Raw genomic sequence first — 15,344 nt, forward strand, 5'->3', positions numbered from 1 at the left:
AACAAATGTTGTACTTTTTTTGAGCCAATGGTGAACCTTTACCATTCCTGTGTTTTTCCCATGGGATCCTTAAAAGGGAAAGTTTCATATTTTTCCTGCGATCCATGAGAAATTCTGCCTGAAGGCCTTCATCCTACTCTGTGCAAACTAGCAGAAAGGTTTTCGTGGTGTTAATGGAGCAGGAATGGACTGAACTGGGTCTGCACTTAACTCTCATGAGACTACTCTCAGAGCTTGTGCCTTGGGGACACATTTTGACCTCTAGGGTCAATCCTGTCCCCTTTGAAGTAGGAGTGAGTTTTGCTTGTGGGGTGGTGTGAAAGTAAAGCACTTCTGTGCAATGAGTGAGCAGCTGCACACTGTGGGAAGGAGAAAGGAGGCCACATAGCTGGCTCTGTCTCTCCCTGCTCACCCCATGTGTGGTGCAGATTGCCTCTCAGCAAAGCTGTACGCAGCTCTCCTGACTTGTTTGCACAGTGAAGACAGCAAACTCTAAAAAGTCATTCATGCTTTGGCTGCCTGCAGCACGGTGGAGCTGGGATGCCCCAGCACCCAGATCACGGCAGGTTTGCTAGCGTCGGCTGGGATGTGCAAGTGTCCTGGCCACGGGCTGGGGCCAGGCTGTAGCCAGGCTGTGGCTGTCCTCATGCTCGTACTGTCTTTCGTGAGAGAAGGGGCACAGGCACCATCTGCCTCTGCATTGCCAGCAAAGCTCCTGCTCACTGGGCTGGGCTGGAGGCAGAGAGGAAACCATTCTTCTGCGGCTCACCCATTTCTTCATTGCTTGCTGTCTCAATCCTTAGTCATTTTTTGGACCCAGACACCAGTGACACACACTGCCTATAAAACCAGGCTGGAATGCTCTTTGGAAAACAAGACACTGTCTCTCAAATCTTAGCGTGTGCATCACTCCGTCACTTCGCAGCAGTGACTTGGCAGCCTGTGAGTCACAGAGCCTGGTTTAGGAAAGCATACGCATGCATGAGCAAGCCACAATGTGCAGCCTGTGTGGTGGAAGCAATGGCTCTGTTAATGCCTTTAATTGTGCATGCACAAACGCGGGGCGCGGGTGGATCTGCGCACACCGTTTCATGTAGGGGCACACAGGGTGCCTGCCAGGCTGGCAGTGGACTCGGCGTGGTGGCAAGCAGTTCACTTAGCATAAATGTCAGGCTCTAATTGGCATTTGGTTTGTCAGGGACACTGTGCCCTCCCTGCACTCCCAGGGGAGGCAGCAGGACTCACAATCATGCCATGCTGTTGAGGACGTGAGGCTTAATTAAGAGAGAGGATGTAATGGCCCATCCATTAGAAAGGCTCCAGAGAGCAGGTGGAGGGCTTGGTTCTGGGCAGGTGTGGGGGTTTATGCCTTTTCATGGACTGATTTAGAGTCTGAAACGGCAAGGACTTGGCAGGCTAATTAACACGTAATCAAAATTGAGGGGATTTTCCAGCAGACACAGTGATCTAGTTAATATAAATATTAGTTTTACGGAGGATTGATTTCCCTCCATAAATGAAAGTCTGTCACTGAGGAGAGGCCTGTCACTGAAATTATGGTGGCAGCCTTTTGAGGTGAATTTGTATGACTTGCCAAAAAAAAAATAAAATAAAATTAAAAAATAATAACTATCCAATTTCAATCTGCATATTCATGCAGCTGCCATCCCCCTGCTACCAGAGCACCCTGCAGTCACTAGGGGATCTGAGCTGATCCGCTTCCTGGGAAAGGCAAGGACTGATGCAACCTCCAGCTCACATGCCCCGTAAGAATGGCAGGATCAGACCCCACTGGGATGTCCCCTTGGCCCTGGCACAGCATGGCCAGAGTGACATTTGGGGCTGTGCAGGCAGGTGATGGGGCTCAGACCGAAGGTGTCACCTATGGGATTTGACAGACAAGAGGTGGCTGCCAGCAGGCTACAGCGCTGCCACTGAAACACACAGTGAAACAAGCTCTGCAATGAAGAAGAGTGCGGTGACCTTTGGAGGGACGTAAGTGAAGGCAATTCAGCGTGGGTCCTCCATAGGAGCAGCAGCTTGTAACTCAACCATATCCAGCAAGGTGGAAATGCGGGGGGGCAATCTGAAATCTCAGTAATTGCTTGTGTACATCCTGCCCGACAGGTTTTGCTGGAAAACCTCCAGATGTGCTGCTGAGACCAGTGAGGGAAGGTGCTTTTCTTGGGAGAGGGAGTGAGATGCGTAGGACCCAAGCACAGGCAGGCTGACCTTGCAGAGGGGGGAAGCTGTCGTGGCTCAGGCTTGCAGCCTGACTGAAACTGCGAGGCTTCATCCCCTGCTGCCCCTAATGTCCTCTCAGATGGCTTGCTAGCAGGAGAGGACGGGCATGCCAAGAGGAAACCGCATTGGCCAGATGGTTTGTTTGCAGAGCCCAGCTGGTGATTTATCCTGGACTCACTGCCATGCACATACAAGTGACTGCCATCGTCTGGCTGGGGTGGTTGCATGTTCACGCTCCTCTGGCTCCCCTACATCCAGATGATCCCATAAGTCTTCCATGAGATTTATGCTGTAGCATCAGTTGCAAAAACCAGCAGTAGGTTAAAATGCCTGAGCAGGTTTGTTCTGCCTTTTTTGAGCCGTCACTTTGAACTACCAGTGCCAGTTCAGTGGGGGATGCAGCTGCTGTATTAGCTGAAATAGAGGCTGCAAAGCAAAGTTCTGGGAAAAAGATTAAAATGCATTTCTGATCCTGGAAGAATCGATCAGCTCATCGTTGCAAGGCTCCCTTCAAGCATTTTAGCAGGGGAAATCAGCCTGTCAGGTGCTTTCTGTGCCAAAGGCTTCCATTTACTGTATCAAACAGTGACTACTGGAACCACCAAGCTCCCACATGCTGTTCCAACAATTAGCTCCACAGTGTCCTTGTTCAGTCAGTCTCAGCAAATTCATAAGGCTTTTCAGAAGGTCCAACTAGCCACTAGAGTGATCCAGCCATTTCATCTTCAAATGACGCAGAAAGTCCTGCCTGCTTGTGCTCAGCTTTCTGCTCCAGAAACTGGTACCAGGAGCGGGAGCATGTGGTGCCCAAACCCACTGCTACTTGCAGGGGAGCAGCTGGGTTCATCACCTGAAGACTGAGCCTCCCATAGCCCTTGGGACTGCCACTGGGTCCCTGGAGAGCTCTGTGGGCCCCAGCAAGCGTTGGGTGGGGACCACAGGAGATGCAGGGCTTGAGAGGGCTCCCATGGCTCTGAAAGAGCCTGTGTGGCTGAGTGGGGCATTGGTTTTGGCTGCAGTTCAGGAGTTTCTTTGATTTCACAGCCTGATAGGAATGGGAACAAACAGGAGGTTGGTGTCATCCCTGGAAGGAGAGGTATGACTCAGAGGCACACAGGCTCTTTTGCTGAAGTGGTGGAGGCAGCTACGCTGGGTACCGCTGGCTCCCAGTGAGGGGTGCAGATCGTGGCTGGTGTCCAGCTGCACAATTAACACAGCCCCCTGGGGTCAGCTGTGGGCTTTGGTGGATCCAAGGATAGCTAACATCCCTGCACTCGATCAGGCTGCCTGAACACTGGCACCAAAAGTCAGTCCTGAACTTTGGGGACCTGGATTTGATCATTCTTGAGCCTGGCTGGTGCTTTTGTTAAAGATTTGCCTGTGAGACCATTTCAGCTGTGAGATAACCGTACGATCACTGTCTGATTTGCTCTTCTACCTTGTTTGTTGCTGCTTTTTTCTTGTTGTTGCTTTTTTCTTTGAAGAGGCTTGTAGTGAATTACAAAAAGAGGATTTTAATTCAGGAGACCTTGATGACTTATTATGCCTTATCGCTCCTTAGGCATGGAGTACAGCTTGTTCATTTTTTTTTTTCTTCCTCCACTTATTTATCTCCCACATCTCCTCCTCCACCGCTACCACTCCGAGGTAAATCACAAGAACACTCCTCCATTAGAGAACGGCATGCTACTTCTTCAAGTGATTCACTCAAGCAGGAGTGGGCAAACATGCTTTCGTCTGTTTTTTCTGCTACTGTTGTTGGCATAAAGTGCCAAGTGGCCCAGGTACATTTCATAGGTGCTGGAAAATATTGCTTGCTCTTTATGTGGCTGGTCAGGGACAGATTTGTCCTTCACGGAGCAAAATCAGTGAAAGTTCATATGGAGTGGATACGCTTTTGAAATATTTTGATCATACATCCCAGGAGTAGAGTGATGGCAAATATTTCTGCTGTTGTCCTAAATTTATTTTAGAAAGCTGTGTCACTCATGGTACATGAAACATGGGTTTCAGCCCAGCTCTCTGGCAGTGACAAACTTGTAGCAGGGCCAGTGGCTGTGCAACCACTGATACGTCTCCCTTGGGCTGGCATGTCACCGGATTGCTGACTGGCAGCAAGGTCAGATGCTCTTTTCCAAGTGGGACGTGACTTGCGATGCTCAGGATTGGGGTTCTAAGTTCTGATCTCTCTGGTTTAAGTTTTGGAGGTGTTTTCAGTGCACTTAGTGAACATTCTCAGTGCAGACGCTGCTCTTCTGCCATTGCTGTGGGCACTGAAGCCACAGAGGGAGCAGGGCAAGCAGGAGGCAAGCTGCTGCTCAGAGCTTTGCCCGTCAAGTGCAGCAGGCTAAGACGTGGGGATGGGAAGCGACGGATCCCCAGGCGTGGTCCTGGGGCAGGGGTAACCCCCCTGGGCTTGCGGGGTGGCATGCACATGCTGGCATGAAGCACCAGTGACACGTGCCCACTCTGTAGCATGTCCATCCCTCTGTTGAAATGCCAAATACAGCAATATCTGCCGTTGGCCTGTCTGTGTCACCTTGTACTGCAGGAACTGCAGCTGGAGCAACCCAAGGGGCTCTGTCCTGCTATTGGTCATGAAGTGGGGGGAGGTAAGGACCACGTCAGCTACACGCTTGGCTTTCAGTCTGTGCTAAGGGACTCCAGGCATCCAAGCTGCAAATGGGAAACTCCTTGAGGAGGCTTCTCGTCAGAGAGGGCTGGAAACCACTGATTCCAAACCAAATCAGCTGTGCCCAGGGATTTGTATCCACGGGCTTTTGCTGCTATTGGTATTCAGATCAAGTATCTCCAATTCCACTCTCAGCCTTGAACTTCTCCTGGGATATCAAACATACCAAATCTGCTCCCTGAGAATTCACAAAAAGCATGGCACAATTTAAATGTAATATTAAAGCAAGTAAATCCCCTGCTGCATGTATTTCAGCTACCTTCAAGTTTGCAATACCCGGCTGTCGCCTGTGCCCACTTCACTTGCTGGGACCACGTCCTTCCTCTGTGCTGTGCTTTAGGGGCTGTTTTGCTGCATTATGGAAAAACTAAGAGCCAGGCCTTCATTTTGTCATGTGTATCCTCAAAACAAAACTGTCAGCTAGATCCTGATGGTGGAGTATTTACCGCTGGGGATGAAAAGAGGCAGGATGAACACAGCTTGAGATCCCCATCATAAGATGAGTTTTCAGTACCGGCGGTTAGAAAAACCCACCTCAGGCTTGTTAACTGAGCAGGCTCCCAGCGGAATAAACACACACACACACCCACCCGCCAATGTCATTATCATGGTGTCGCTTCTTCTGACAATAACTGTTCTTTAACTTCTCCTAATTATGCTGATCTTCAGCTTACCGCTTTCTGGTTTTGCTGTCGGTCTCCTACCAGATGGTGGTGGCTGGTGAGGGGAGCGTGCTCCTCGGTGCCCTGCCCAGGCTGCCCAGGGCACCACAGCAGCATGGCTTGCTGCGCTCAGAGGGTGCCAGTGCGAGACCCTGCTCTTGCAGGCATGGCCGTGAGGTCCTGCCCAGCGCTGCCAAAGCTGCCTGGCAGGCGGTGAGACACTTGTTGCAAGTGGCCACAACAAATAATACGTATTTTTCTCTTTAAACAGATGGCAAGAATTACCTGCAGCTGCAAAGCAGTGGAAGGAGGGAAGGGCAGCGAGCTCGGCTCATCAGCCCCACCATCTATCTGCCCCAAAGTGCTGTCTGCATGGTCTTCCAGTACCAGGCGTGGGGCAGCAATGGAGTGATGCTGCGGGTCTGGCGGGAAGCCAGCCAGGAGCACAAGGTGCTGTGGGTCATCGCAGAAGACCAAGGGGAGGAGTGGAGGGAAGGCCGCATCATCTTGCCGAGCTATGACATGGAGTACAGGGTAAGATGCTTGGGGAAGGTGTGCTGGACCAGGCAGGCATCTCCAGCATCTTTATTTCAGCGTTGCAGAGCCAGGGCCCATTCATCATTAGGGAACTGGCTGTTTTCATTGTGTTTCTCAAGTTACCATAGTAACTAAACGACACTGTTTGTTATTCAGAGAGTGCCTGTCTTCTGCACAGACTTGGGCCTTTGTTCAGCCTGTTGCCTTTTATATTCCTCAAATCTCCCACTTTGCAAATACTTTTCTTTCTTTTTATTTTTTTTCATTTTGTTTTGTGCATTCCCTCCCCCGTTGATGGCCATCAGATAGTCTGACCAGAGGCAGGTGCACAGCTCTAGGGAGCAAACCCAAACCCTTCAGCCAGAAGTGGGAAGATGGGAGGGAGCACAGCCCGTTCTTATGGGCAGGCAGCAAACAGCCCTTCTCCAGCCTCGGCTGCAAGTGCTGATGGGGGAGAAGGAAGAGGGCATGTAGGCTCCTTTGTGTATCCACTTCTCACATACCTTAGACCAGATCAGAGGGCTGGGTGCAGCCCTGTCCCCCTCTCAGATCAGTGGAAGAGAAGGGATGAGCTGGAGGGAGCCCTGCTGCTTGCCGCAGCCGCCTGAGCCCCTCTGGCACGGCCGTGCTAGCACCCCGTGGAGAGGCTGCTGCTTCCAGGAGTGCCTTTGGCGTGGTTAGCCCTTCTGGGCAGCGTGCCGTTTGCCAGGGAGCCAGGGCTACTGTTGTCACTTGTTAATGAGCATCAGCATGGCATCCAGCAGCCTCCAAAGCAGAAGGAAACATGCTCGCAGGATTGAGGCAGCACTTTGATGACCACTGCGGCAGGGAGCCTTGCTCCAGCTGGCTCCCAGCCCCAACCCTGACCTGGGGTGCTGCCGCTCTCAGGCCACTGACCCCTCCGAACTGCTGCCTCCCACATGGGTTGATGGCTCAAACTTGGAACTAACAGCTCTGACAGTGTCCCCTGCACAGCCAGGTGGCAGCCCTTCAGGGAGGTGTCCCTGCAGGCAGGCATGGGTCTGGGCCACCCAGGCACCCCAGATGAAGGGGGGCACCTAAAATGTGGAGAGGAGGTTTGTGAAATACTTAGCCCTAGGTGACTATTTGGACGCTCAAGAATAGGCAGGGACATATAAAGCAAAAGCTTTGCACTGGAGCCGTGTGACTAGTTTGCATGTGTGTGTTTGGCTTTATCATAAAATACCAGTAAACGCAATATGCCTTCAGATAAGAATGATGGGCGCTGGCTGACTACTTTGTGCGTTAAATGTGAATATACTGGCATTAGCTAAATAACAGCGTCATTATGTAAATAATGCAAGTCTCTCCACTCAGCAGTTCTTAGAGCTAATGACTATTTATTTTTGCAGATACATTTTGCCTGTGATTAAGTACGAATAAATTGACCCTTCTCCTCTAAATTTTCAATACTTCTTACATAATGTTGATGGGAACAGCACTTTACAGTTAATGTAGCTGTGCATCTTGTGTCCTTACCTTCCTTTTTCTGATCATAGCCCAGTTAATACCGTGGGCCAAATCTACTGCTGCTGTAAGTCAGTGTTATGCCACTTGCATCACTTCTGCAAGGGCCAGGGGGTCGCCTGCGATGCGGAACATTGATTTATTGAGTTTTTATTCCGTGCAAGAGGCATTTAATTGAACAAATTGCAAGCCGAGTGCTGCCAGGCCAGGTAACGATCTCTCTGCTGAACCCATCTCTGCAGAGCACCTTTCCCTGGGGAAGGGGTGGCAGAGGCAGGGCAAGGAAGCAGCACTAGTCTCAGGTCATCCGCAGGTGTGCAGGGAAAGCCAGGAGCAGATTTCTTACCCTTTCCCCCAGGAGCAGCAGCCACCCAGTGCCTCCCAGCTTAGCACTGACATTTCTGTCCTGATTTCTCATAGATTGTGTTTGAGGGAATTATACACAGCGGCCACTCGGGAGAGCTCGCCCTTGATGACATCCGGCTGGGCACCGACATCCCGCTGGAGAACTGCATGGGTACGTGCTGGGGGGGCACAGGGCAGCTGGGGCTGGAGAGCGTTTGCTCACGGGCTGCCAGTGGGCCACTTCTCACCTGCCTGAGTTACTGGGAGCCTCTGGATCTCAGCTGGGACTTTCCTTGCCCATGAACGAAATGAGGGGCCACTCAGTCTCTGGGGGACAAGGGCTCTGGCTGCATTGGTGTGAGAGGCAGGAAGCACATCTCTGCTGTGCAAGGCTGGTAGAGCAGCTGAGGGTTTCCAGGGGACTATTCTATGTGATAAGGACATACACCAAATTTAAAAGGAAAGTGCTGGACAAAAGAAATCAGCTGTCCATCAGTATTGGATGCTTAGAGGGGCCAATGAGTTCAAAAGGAGTCTTCTCTAATAAGAAATAAAATAGCAGAGGGGTTTTACAGCAATGTTAACAGAATAACAAAAGGAATTTTTGTCCTAGAATTCACCATTCCCCAAACCAGGCCAAAAGCCAGGTGGATTCATTCAATGTGAAAGACAGAGGACTTTAAAAAAAAGAAGTGGAAAAAGTACGTTTTAGCGGTTTGCTGGTGGGGCTGTTGCCCTGCCCTGTTACTCTAGCCAGCATATCCATGCACACCCTCTGATGGCTCTGGTCACTGTCTAGCTTGGATTTGGATTTAGAGCCATCCCAGTTGTGCACGGGACCAGCAGTATTCAGTTAGTGGGATCTGTGCTGAGAGCTGCCCACAACAGCGAGGCCCTGCTCTCCTGCATGACCTGGGGGAGGTTATGTTTCATGGTTAAACACCCACAAAGTGTCCAACCAACCCATCCTGAAGCCAGTGGAAAAAGTCAGGTGGAGCAGAGCCTCTCTCCCTTTGGGCTTTGAAAGGCCCCATTCAGTGAAGCTGCTCTCCTCTCCCTCACTAAGGGAGGGGAGGATCCCAGTGCCTCCTAAGCCAGGTGGGACAGAGCCTTTCTTCTGGGGGGTATATCTCAGGGGAGGAGCCACGGGACAAATGGTGCCCGGGAAGGGCTGGTCCCATCACTTGCCACCCTGTGCAGGCAGGCAATGGTGAAGATGGTGCATGAACCAGCATTAATAATAGAACAGAGGACTGGGACTGCCCCAGAGGTGCTCTTGAGCACCGTCGGTCCTAGTTTCTTTGATGCTTTGAACTCTGCTTGTCTTCCATCTGCCAAAGGAGCTAATACTCTGTATGTCAAATTCCCGGTATTTAAAGCTTGACAGTGGTGTTTTAATCCCTTGCCTTCTATAGCATTAAAAAGAAGCAAGAGTGATGATTAACACTAATAGAATTTCCTATCTAACGTCTTTTGAGCTCAGCAATTCACCTAGCACCAGTGTTACTGTGTCTAGGGCCTCATGAACCTAAAGCTTAATATTTCAAAACAAAAGCATTAATAAATTATAAAGTTCATGTGTTGCCAGCCCTAAAAATAACAACAAGCTGCTACACAAAATTATTTGTCCCATTCTAGGAAGCTGAATGTGAATCTTAAAATCTATAGGGATAGTTTGTTTTAGGTCACTTCTAACAAAGGGCTCCCACTGCAAACTTTAACATAACTCATGGGTCATTTCCGATGTCACCAAAATAATAATGAAACGGTAGAGATACATTGCTGCACTCTCTCTCTCAGAGCCATGAGAACGGCTGACTCCAGCACAGGCTACTGTTTTTTCAAATGTAATCCTGGGAAGTAATCTGATTCCTTCTTAGCGTGAAAGAACACTAATAAGTCACAATAATTTTTTCCTTTGACAAATGTGTCGTTTGCATTCTGAACTTGAGTGATGATTTCATAGCACTCTGTAGAGCCAGAGTCTGCTTCTGTGACTCACAGGCACAATGCAGAAGTAATCTAAAAATAATCAGAAGCCTATTACTTCTGCGAGAAAGTAATCAGTAATAAGTACCGATTATTGCTTTTCGGATCCAGTAATTTGTAATGGGTTTCTTCAAAGTATCTTGAAAGGAGAAAAAAATCACTTGCCTTTGTTTCTTGTCACTGTGAGGTGGAGGAGGAGCATGGCATGGATGTCCAGGAGCAACACAGTTCCCATGTGAATAACAATGCCAGAGTTGAGCCAGAAACTGAATTGCTCTTGGAAATTTTTGGGGGGGTTGGGGTTTCACCACTGGGCCAGGTGGAGCTTTGTCTTTGGATGACTCAGGCCAGCCAGCTGAATCCAAATGACACTCAACCTCAGACATATTTTTCTCTGAAGTCTATGTCTGAGTTGAAACATACTGTGCCTGGTCAGTCCCCAGCTGAGACAAGGTTTCTCCCCATCCTGGTGAGGTTGGCTAGCACCCCACACTGTTCCCAGCCAGTGGCTTCTGTGGGGCACAGCCACATGCCTGCTCCACTCGGCTGCTGCACGCCAATGGGAGACATGAGCTGTGGCCTTGTCTGTGATATTCCCCTCTTTAATACTGGGTTTTGTTTTTTTCCTTTGCAGAACCCATCACAGCTTTCCCAGGTGAGAACTTCCACTTTCCAGGTAAAACTGCATTTCTCTTGGTGGTTTCTTTCTGCTGGAATGGGCTTTTATGTCAAAGGAAAGCGATGTGCGTGCTTGTACAAACAGCAAAAGTTCTGAGCAGTGATAAGTGTGTGCTAAACCTCCCCCACCGCAGCAGCAGGAGGTGGCACCCTCTGACTCCCGCTAGGTGACAAGGGGCAGGCAAACAGACAAGTCCCACTGTCCTGGGGCTGAACAGCATTAGGAAACCTGCCATCATGGGGCACCTGGCCCAAAATGGGAAGGCAGAGAAGTAAAGGGTAGTTATCAACTGACTTAAATGAAAAACCTGTAGCCAATTAAAAGTGAAATGAGGTGGCAATGACTTAGATCACTGTGGGGGGAGGCTGGTTACAGATGCTCTGGCAGTGGTGGTCAAACTGCTGGGGAGGGAGGGTGGGGCTGGTCTGCATGGAAGGGGAGTTGGGAGGTAGAAGTGGGAGAGCAAACTGCCATGAAGAGCTCTGAAGGTGACAGTCAATAAAAGGAAAACAAGGTGAAATGATGCATTTAATAGCTTAATACTAGCCTGGAGGATAGAAACTGGCATTTCCCCGATCAAACCTACAGAGTAAGAGAAAAGGTGAGGAACTCAGAAAAACTGCCTTGCTCTTTGAGCAGTCAGTGGGGATGCTGTTCGTCTTGCTCTGGGCTGGGAAAAGCTGTCTGCTTTTGCGGGGAAGAACGGTTTAGTCTGTCTGAGGGGTTTTTTTCCCCACATTTTGATTTTGGGTTTTGTTTTCCTGCCCGCCCCTTCAGGAACATGTCTGGGTGTTGTGTTGTGATGAAGAGCAAACTTTGGGCTCCCCTTAACTTTGAAAGTTGTTTTGTCAGTGCAATCAATGCGCCCTTTGCTTTCACTTGGACATGACGTCCATATTCTTCCCATCCCCTACTCTGCTGGTGGGCTGCAAGATATGGTTGGGCTCTACCCTAGAAGCAGCTGCGTTTCTGTGCGTGGTGAAACTGTCTCTGGTGGGCATGTGTGTGGCAGTAAAGAAAAAGTAGACGCTGAGACTGAAGTGACATGCACACCTCCATCCGTGGGGTGCGATGCAGGCTGCGGAGCATTACCAATGGGAGGGACATGCATAGGGTGTAACACTGTATTTTACAGTCATGCCCATACTGTAATAACTAGGAATTTGGGTTTGCTTGTTTGTAGGCTGCGTATTTATCGGCTACTCAGGCTTGTGGTGTACTGAAAATCTGCTGCAATATTCTCAGCTGACAGTTGAAGCCTCACAACCCTTCCTTACTTACGCTATTGCTCTATGTTCTGTTCTGGTATCTGTTTTGCAGACACCACCCTTATGTTTTGGAGCCTGTAACATGCATGGCAATCTTCAGTTTGAACATCCCTCTGAGTCCTCAAATTGAGTCTATCCCAAAGCCCAGTTAACTCATGTTGTTTCATTTCCTCTTCCCCCCGCGCCCTGCTGCCTGTATAGCTTCCATTTCCCCATCATGTTCCCCAGGGCACGCTGGCTGTGTAGGGACAGCGTTTGCTGTGCCCAGCACAGTGAGATCCCTAAGCACCACAGGCAGATGCTGTTGCAGGCTGTCGTGGTTTAACTCCAGCTGGCAACTAAGTACCGCGTGGCCACTCACGCACTCCCTGCCACCTCCCCCAGCAGGATGGGGAGGAGAATCGGGGAAAAAGGTAAAACTTGAGGGCTGAGATAAGAACAATTTAATAATGGAAATAAAATGAAAATAATAATAATAAACAACAAGAACAATTGTAATGAAAAGGAGGGAGAAGGGGAGAGGAATAAAATCCAAAGGCAAAGGGAAAAAGCCCAAGTGATGCATAATACAGTTGCTCACCACGCTCTGACTGATGCCCAGCCAGTCCCCGAGCAGCGATCTGGCCTGCCCTGGCTAAGTCCCCCGGTTTATGTATTCGGCATAACATTTTTATGGTATGGAATATCCCTTTGGCTAGTTTGGGTCACCTGTCCTGGCTGTGCGCCCTCCCAGTTTCCTGTGCCCCTCCAACCCTCTTACTGGCAGGGCCCAAGGAACTGAAGTCCTTAACTTGGTATAAACATCACTTGGCAACAACTAAAAAAATCAGTGTGTTATCAACATCATTCTCATGGTAAACCCAAAACACAGCATTGTACCAGCCGCTGAGAAGAAAATTAACTCTATCCCAGCCAAAACCAGGACACAGGCACTCTTCCCCTTCACACAGGAGCTTGCCAGCTTGTGCCAGTGGGGTCCTGCCCATTGCTAGCTCCCTCAAGGACATCCTAGTACTGGTCATGTAGGGGAGAAATTGCAGCAAAAGGCTGAAAAGGTTTCCCTGGCTGACAGGAATAGCTCGAACAGAGGGATGGAGTGACCATGGAAAGAGCAAAATGCAGAGGGAAAAGATGAAGAAGTGAAGGTGAAGATTGGAGATTGCAAGATAGTAATTAAAATGAGAGCAAGACAGAGGTTTCCAACAGGAGAGGGTTAAAGGAGGGGAAGAAGTCCCTGGCTGGAGAAAAAAAGGGAGCTGGAGAGGAAAGGCTGTGCAGGAAGTGGAGAAGTTCTGTAGCCCCCACTCCTGCAATTACATGATGAGCTGAAAAAGTCAGATGCCATTAAAAATAATAGCAAATCCTTCCTCTACTGGGCTTGGGAGCAAAGCTGAAAATATGCACCTTCCAGGCTCCAGGATCACAAGGCAAATAACAAAAAGAGAGAATTGCGTGGGTGGAATATCTTTCAGCTAGTGGGTCGGGATCTTACAAGACCAGTCAAGTGTGCTTAAACTGTGCTGCATTTGAGACTTGACGTATCTCACCCTTAAAGAAAAGGTATAACAAGTGGCTGGAAGCAAGGAGTTATATAAATATCAGGTTAAAAATAAAAGACACGTTCCAAAGAGTGTGGAGACAAACCATGGGGAGAATTTGCCTTTGGGACCTGTGCATTCTCCCACACTGGGTACCCTGAAATCACGACAGGGATATTTTCCTGGAGAAATGACACGTAGCAATTAAGGGGTTGAGGCTCACACTGGTTTTGTGGTATTCGGGTTAGATGAGTGTAATACTCGCTTTCATCTGTGCCATCTATGAAAAGTCCAGCTGTATTGCTTGTCCACACCAGTTAATGTCAGTGATTTCAGAAAGGAATATGAGCTGTGACACTCAGCAGTGGCAGAGCAAGGCAGGCAGCCCTCTAGGAAGCTCTCTGGAAAAGATTTTCTCCGTTTTTTTTCCCCCAGTGACTTTTGCTCTTGCTTCTTTTGAGTTTTGATTTTTGCTGCACAGTTCTAGAACTGGTCCCTGTAGAGTCTCCCCTGTTGGGAAGAGGAGGGGGATGTACCTGGCCAGATTGAAGGTGTGACCACAGCAGCATACCCATGTGAAATCATCGACCCTGTAGAGATTAAATCAGGTTTCCACTGACCGGTGTCCCAAGCTGTGCATAAATCCAGCACCCACAAACTTGACAGCAACAGCAGGAGGCATTTCTTTGTTAAGACAAGAGCCTTAGTGAGTAAATGAGGAAGGGCGCGTTTGTGTGTGTGTGCGCGTGTGTGAGAAGGCAAAGGGGAGTGGAAAAATTATTGGGTTGAGAAGATAGATTTTTTCTTTTCCATCTCCCTGAGCAGAGAACTTTTCCACTGATACAAGAGAAAACTTCCAGAGAGCAGCAGAGCCAGTAAAAACAGAGCAGATAACATCAGCGCTGTGTGCTGAGTGGATGGGCAGCTATATTTAGTGGCTGACAGTGTAAGGAAGAGCAATCATTAATGCTGGGAATTGGCTTCGTTAGGGCTTAGAGACAACTGAATGTGATTCCTTAATGACTTCAGTTGCTAAATGAACTCTCCAGATTTCTGCAGTCTCCTCAACAGGGCCCTGAGGTGCGGAAACAGGGTCGAGGTGGGGTTCTGCACCACCCCTCACACTTGCAGCCCTGGCTGCTGCATGGGGACATCTGGAGTGGGTCAGAGCCAAGTAGAGGTTGTCTTGAAGCAACAGCTGCCTTGAAATCCCCCAGGGATCCTTCGCACAAGTGGGATCATCTGGGGTGCATCACGCTGCCTCCCTCCATGCCCAGGCAGGCAGAGGGCAGAGGTGTGTGGGGAAGGGGCAAGAGGTGCCAGCTGGGCACCATGGCACATCCTCCTCTATGGCCAGACCCACCCTTTGTACTCCCAAGCCCTGCACCAGACAATGTACAGCCATCAGGGGCCATGGAAACCTTCCCCTCCAATTCCCAGAGGAGAGCGCTGCTCCCCCACAGGCTTGGGAGCCATTAGCATCCTGACACCAACCCCCTCTCCCCACCACAGTTTCCACTGGCAGGGGCAGGGCCCGATGCGTGTCAGTGATGTGAGAGGCTGTTTGCCTGTACATCCCTCATTGGAGCAAGGCCATGTAAGCAGAGACTGTCACTGAGTGTAAACACGAGTGGCCTCTGCACAGTGAGCAGCCCTGTGACCTTCCCAGGGGTCAGCCCCGTGCCCCAGCACTGTCAGGCACCAGGCGAGGTGTTGCTGATCCATCAGGGATGGTGGTGGGTCCTGTACGGGTCTGGGGCAGCTCAGCCGGCTGGATCTGCGGTGGGAGGCAGCTGCGGGTTATCCCTAAAGCTCAGGGCGGTGTTGAACATGGTCACCCTGGTGGCAGCCCCCATGGGGTGTCCCACACTGCTACCCCCTGTGCAGCTGGGAGAGGAGCAG

The 15,344-nt window shown here is 49.9% G+C and overlaps 1 protein-coding gene across 6 annotated transcripts in view; it reads left to right on the forward strand.

The window, feature by feature from the left end:
• NRP2 (neuropilin 2) overlaps positions 1-15,344 on the forward strand; it is a 90,714-nt gene that overhangs the window by 58,869 nt on the left and 16,501 nt on the right. For 3 of the 6 annotated variants that reach the window (XM_037397718.1, XM_037397720.1, XM_037397722.1), the window contains exons 13-15: positions 5,870-6,132; positions 8,044-8,140; positions 10,592-10,633. In XM_037397718.1, coding sequence (XP_037253615.1) covers positions 5,870-6,132; positions 8,044-8,140; positions 10,592-10,633 — 402 coding nt within the window. The remainder of the gene's footprint in view (positions 1-5,869; positions 6,133-8,043; positions 8,141-10,591; positions 10,634-15,344) is intronic. The other 3 variants (XM_037397719.1, XM_037397721.1, XM_037397723.1) reach the window with 1 other exon arrangement.

The sequence above is a fragment of the Falco rusticolus genome, chromosome 8 (genome assembly GCF_015220075.1).
Source record: "Falco rusticolus isolate bFalRus1 chromosome 8, bFalRus1.pri, whole genome shotgun sequence".
NCBI lineage: Eukaryota > Metazoa > Chordata > Aves > Falconiformes > Falconidae > Falco > Falco rusticolus.